The 5,573-nt window shown below is 50.1% G+C and overlaps 1 protein-coding gene across 4 annotated transcripts in view; it reads left to right on the top strand.

Annotated features, from left to right (window-relative positions):
• Positions 1 to 423: 423 nt before the first annotated feature.
• The window catches only part of FMNL3 (formin-like 3), a 55,567-nt gene continuing 50,417 nt past the window's right edge, over positions 424 to 5,573 (top strand). The window contains exon 1 of one of the 4 annotated variants that reach the window (XM_008582859.1): positions 424 to 686. In XM_008582859.1, coding sequence (XP_008581081.1) covers positions 561 to 686 — 126 coding nt within the window. In that variant the 5' untranslated portion in view covers positions 424 to 560. The remainder of the gene's footprint in view (positions 687 to 5,573) is intronic. The other 3 variants (XM_008582863.1, XM_008582843.1, XM_008582851.1) reach the window with 3 other exon arrangements.

Below are 5,573 nucleotides of genomic sequence, written 5' to 3'. Positions count from 1 at the left end.
AACAACCGCGGTGATCCGATGCCCGCCGGAGCCGCCAGAGCGCGCTCAGGCGCCAGGCGCGAGGCTGCAGAGGGTGGGAGGCACTGTGATTGGCCGGCGTGGCCGTCAATCGGGCGCAGGCGGGGCGGAGTGGGCCGTCCAGGAGGCCTGTGGGCGGGAGGCGGGAGGCGGGGCCTGCATGAATGGGGCGCGCGGCGAGCGGGCTGCAGTTGGCGCTGGCGGGGAAAGCCGGAGTCCCGTCCGGGAGTGGGTGGGAGGAAGCGAGGTGGGGGGGAAGGGAAAGAGCGCGGGGGGCGGGGAGGGGCAGCGCCGGGGCGGCGCGCCGAGGGCGGCGAGGCGGCGGGTGTGAGCGAGACTCGGCCGCTGTGGTCCTCTTCGCTTCGGTGTCGCTGTAGGCTGAGCCTACTCCGCTCTCCAAGGAGTCCCGGCGCCCCCGACGGGGCCGAGGAGTCGGGACTGGGGGAGCCGACGCTGAGGGAGGAGCGGGGTCTGAGTAGCGGAGCTCAAGGCCCCCGGGCGTGGAGGTGGGGGGCTGAGGCCCCCGAGGGGGCCCCGCCGCGATGGGCAACCTGGAGAGCGCCGAGGGGGGCCCGGGCGAGCAGTCCTCTGTCCCGCTGCTGCTGCCGCCCGGCAAGATGCCGATGCCTGAGCCCTGTGAGCTGGAGGAGAGGTTCGCCCTGGTGCTGGTGAGAGATGAGCCCAGCCCCTTCCCCCTCCTACCGCCCCCCAGGTCCCGACGCCCCGGGTGGGACTCTGCTGGGCCCCGTCCCGCCCACTTCAGTCAGGGCCTCCTACAGACCCCGGCCGCCAGTGCCTTCCCCGGAACCTCAGCACCGCCGGCCGGCCCGGACAGCCCCGGGGACCCCGGAACCGACGCTTCAACCGCTGGACGCTAAGGAGGAGGGGTCCCATCCCGGGGCCACCCCAGATCCAGACTTCTTCCTCCTCCCTCTCCCTTCTGCTGCCCTCACTTCTCCCACTTCGCCGTCAGTCTCCCCGGTGCCTAGAATTCTCATTTTTGGGCCTCTCGCTGGTGAGGGAAATCCAGAAGCTCGGGCCGCTCACTCCTCAGCCTTCTCTGATTGGGGAGATGGCCTTTCCTATTAACATGGAGCCTTCCCAGGGAGTGGGACCCACTCCCTGCCCAGACCAGATGTTTGGGGGGAGATGGGAAACGGGGAGGGGGCTGGCAGCTCTTGAAGGGGTGGAATAAAGAGTGATGCCATTCTACTTATTTTCAAGACGGCCTGCAGGCATCCTGCTAAGTTATAGTGGATTGCCTGAAAGGCTGAACATGTGGATAAGCCATTTCACTAGGCTATTTTCCAATTGCAACAAAACACAAACCATCCCGCCTCCTTTTCTTCCTCCTTTTCACATTAAGCCTTAGTGACTGGTTTGTGTTCTTTTGCCTGTGCTTCTTTTTAGTCTTTCTGTAGGTTCCAAAATGGTCTGCATAGATAGGTTTTTAGAGCTGATTTGGGGATTCTATGGTGTGAGAATTGGACATTGATATCAGCGGCTCTGTGAATAGAAAGATTCTGAACTAGTATCATTGGGATGGGGCCAGAGAATATGTTGGAGCTGAAAATAGAGTTTTGGAGAAAGAAAGTCAACATTTGCTAACAGAGGTAAACCTTGAGAAACTTAGGGAAATAGTTCTCAGTTCCCCAAGGAACTCTCTAAGAGGTAGTAATAATTCTGGCGCTGTTGTTGATATGGCCTGAAGGGCCGACTTTGCCTTTGCCAGTAAGGAGGGATAAGTTGTGGTCTTAGCAGCCTTATTGGATTTCATCTGCCTTGGAATAGGGAGATTAGATCTGTTGGCATCAGGGGAGCTGTCTAGAGATCCTGGCCTAGTGGAATGGTGGAGAGGCTGACATCAGTCCACTGGCACCAGAGCCAGCTCAGAGGGGGTCCATGGTGTTCCAAGGGGAAGCGGTGTCACTGGCACTTCTCTTCCTGCTAGCTCTGTGAAGGGCCAAAGGGATCCGGGCCACACATCCTGTGGGCCTCTGAATTTCCCCCACCCTCCTCAGGGGATGGGATAAGTCAATGATTACTAATGTGCTGTGACCATCTCAGAGGCTGAGGGAGGAGAGACTGGGATAGTGCCCTTGAGAACAAGAGCTCAACTGTTGGGGAAAAGAGTGGGAGGGAATCTGCACTCCACTGGGGGTGTGAAAATCCCCAGCAAGCCAGTAGAGTTAGCTATAGAATTGGAGAGAAAGGGATCGTCTGAGGTGTATTGGGTGGAGGCTGCCTTAGGTAGAAGCAACCAGGCCATTTGTTGGGAAAGCTCCAAACCAGAATCCATCATGTCCTCATTGAAGCTTGGTTGATCAGTTTGTTTAGTTAGCAAACTGATGGCTTAATATTCATCAAATGCATGTAGTGTCCTGGTTACTAACCAGAGCACCCAGAGAGCCCAGATCAAGTAGGGGACTGGACCAGCCACTTGCAAACTTTCTTTTCTGTATAAAATTTTGATTGGTTTCCTTGTGGCTTTTGTTTTGGTCTTGTTTCTGTGTGTCTGAGGTACTGCTGATGGAGGGTTGGAACAGGGCAGGCCAGGGCTAGTTAGCTGTCCCAGGAGAGGAGGGGATTTTACCTCAATTTTCTAACACAGGGAAATCATGCTTTCTGGGGATTTGAGTTCTTCTCTGGGCTCTTAAAGATCCTTCTTTCTACTGCTCTTGAAAGGTAGGTATTTTACCTCAATTTTCTAACACAGGGAAATCATGCTTTCTGGGGATTTGAGTTCTTCTCTGGGGACTCTTAAGGATCCTTCTTTCTACTGCTCTTGAAAGGTAGGTACCCTTTCTATTATCCTTTGGGAATAGTACTGAGTTAGATGTTTGATACAGGTACAGGCTCAGATGTACTTCCTAAACCATCAGGAGAAGCATAGTGTAGTAGAAAAAGGGAAGACTCTATCTTAGCAAAACTTTCAACCTCTCTGAACCTAGATTTTCTCATCTGTAAAACAGAGCTAATAATTCCTGTCCTAGTGGGATTGTAAGAATTAGGTGAGCCTGAGGTGCTTGGTACCCAGTAGGTATTTAATATAAATTAGCATCTTTTCTTGATGGTGTGAATAACAGTCAGACAAGCTGTTTCTTTCTCATCTTTTTTCTTTCCTGTGTTGTCAGCCTCACTATAATTGGTATGGTTTATAAAAAAGCTATTGGCGGGGGGTTGTTGAGGTGACATACTGGTGTCCTGGTCAAGCATATGGATTTTCAAATCAGTGGGTTCAAATACTGTCTTCTCTACAGTATCCAGTTAGAAAAGTGTTTGACCTCAAGCAAGTTACTTAATATCTTTAAGTCCCAGTTTCCTCTTATAAAGAGGGATAATAATGGCATTTGCCACATGAGGTTGTTGTGTGGATTTAATGAAATTGGAAGTCAAATACTTAGCTGAGTCTGGCATCTACTATATGCTCAGTAAGAGATAGCTTTTAAATTTGTGCCTTTCAGCCTTGACTCAAATCTGGGATCACTTGTATTCCCAAAAAGGGGTTTTAAGTTCAGAAATCTGATGAAGCCAGTTACCCATTCTGTACACCCAGTTTCAGGATCTGCCTGCTGCTGTCAGATGGAGGGCTTCCTCAGCCCCAGTGTATCTATGGAAACTCCCCTGAAAAGCACCCTGACTGGGGAAGTTGTATCAGTGCTGAGTCAATACCACAGGCTCCTAGCTTTCTGGTACAGACACATGATCTGACCCACAGCCTGTCAGCCGAGGTTGGAGAGCTTGAGGTCTGGATTTATTCTGGACATTGATCCCACAAGTCCTAACCCAGCCTAGTACCTTAATTCAGGGCTTCTCTAGTGGTGTGCTGCAGATGGGTCATGGGTGTGCTGTAATCCTGATCCCCTTATTCCTAGGGGCAGCTGAGGTACTCCATCGGTCTTCTCTGGCTGGGATCAGCTTCTACCCCATGTACTGTACAAATAGTATTGTTTTCTAGGTGCGCCCTGATGTGAAAAATGTGAAGCTGATGTGTTACACTCCAGCTTGGTGTCCTTCCTTACCCCCCCCCCCGTTTGAGTAGCAGTTCCCATTCTGTTGAGTACTGAGAATTTGGGGGTTGGGGTCATTATTGGAGCTCCTCTTTCTTGTTTTTTGGGGTTTTTTTTGCTGGCCGGTATGGGGATCTGAACCCATGTGCTTCGTGTTATAAGGCTTTGCTCTAACCAGCTGAGCTAACTGGCCAGCCTATGGAGCTCCTCTTTATTAATACCAGAATGAGAGCCAATTTTTGGTCTGATAAAGCCCCAATCTGTGTTTTAGTTCCAACTAGATTACTACCCAAGCTCAGTTGCTCAGAAGCTAGTGTTCTGGCCAGTACTGGACTTTTCTTAGTTAGAGAGGGGAGGTAGAGGGCTCTAAGTGCTTTGAAAGGATAGCTCTCCTGTCTTTGCTGTGTTTGCACCCTGATTTTTCTCTTCGTTGACTTACTATATAGACTTGAAACTGAGTCTAAAAGTTCTAATGCCAGAAAAAGCTCTGGATATTCCTCAGGATTAGTCTCTCAGAGCATGAGGGTGTGGTTGTATGACAGGGGCTGTCCCTGCTGCAGCTCCTCCTTTCACATTTCCCTGGTGATGACTGACAACTTGACGTTTTGGTACAAGTGTAGAATTGGTGTGAGAGCTAAACTGGCCTGGGTGCTAGTTGTCTAAGAGGCTTTGAGGGTCCTCCCTTGACACAGAAAGGGGCTGGGAAAAACTTGGACTAAATATCAAGTTCCAAATTGCCATGGTGGAAATTTTTTTCCCAGCCTTGAGGATTGCGGTGAATTTGTTCAGGCTGAAATATGACTTGGGGGAGGGTAAGGGAAAGGGTCCTTGGCAGCAGCTGATCATGGGAGCTTTCTTCTTGTTCAGAGACACCACTGAGAAGACACCAGACCACAGAGAGGAGCCTCATTCCCTTGACCTTCTGATATGACCCAGCCTTAGTCTGGAGGAGGTGTGTGTGTGGGGGGACTGGACTGATGGAGTGGACTCTTTGTCATTTGGGAATGTTTTCACTGCCCAGAGGGAGATTCAGCTTTTTTTTTTCTCTTAAAGTAGTACTCATTCTCTAAAGAAAGTATGGAACAATTCAGAAAGAAAAGATTGAAGATTTATTTAGAGTGGACTCTTTGTCATTTGGGAATGTTTTCACTGCCCAGAGGGAGATTCAGCTTTTTTTTCTCTTAAAGTAGTACTCATTCTCTAAAGAAAGTATGGAACAATTCAGAAAGAAAAGATTGAAGATTTATTTTTTTTTATTTTTTTATTTTTTCAAAAGATGACCGGTAAGGGGATCTTAACCCTTGACTTGGTGTTGTCAGCACCACGCTCACCCAGTGAGCCAACCGGCCATCCCTATGTGGGATCCGAACCCTTGGCCTTGGTGTTATCAGCACCGCACTCTCCCGAGTGAGCCACAGGCCGGCCCAAGATTGAAGATTTAGATTGAAGAAAAAAATCCATATTTTCTCTAATTCCTTTATAACATACAGCCAATGTGTTTTAAAACCTTTCATATTTTTTTCTCTGCATAGAGTTTTATATGGT

The sequence above is a fragment of the Galeopterus variegatus genome, unplaced genomic scaffold, assembly GCF_000696425.1.
Source record: "Galeopterus variegatus unplaced genomic scaffold, G_variegatus-3.0.2 Scaffold95, whole genome shotgun sequence".
NCBI classification, from domain to species: Eukaryota; Metazoa; Chordata; class Mammalia; order Dermoptera; family Cynocephalidae; genus Galeopterus; species Galeopterus variegatus.
Note: the sequence above shows the minus strand (reverse complement) of the source record. Positions and strands in the feature narration are given on the sequence as shown.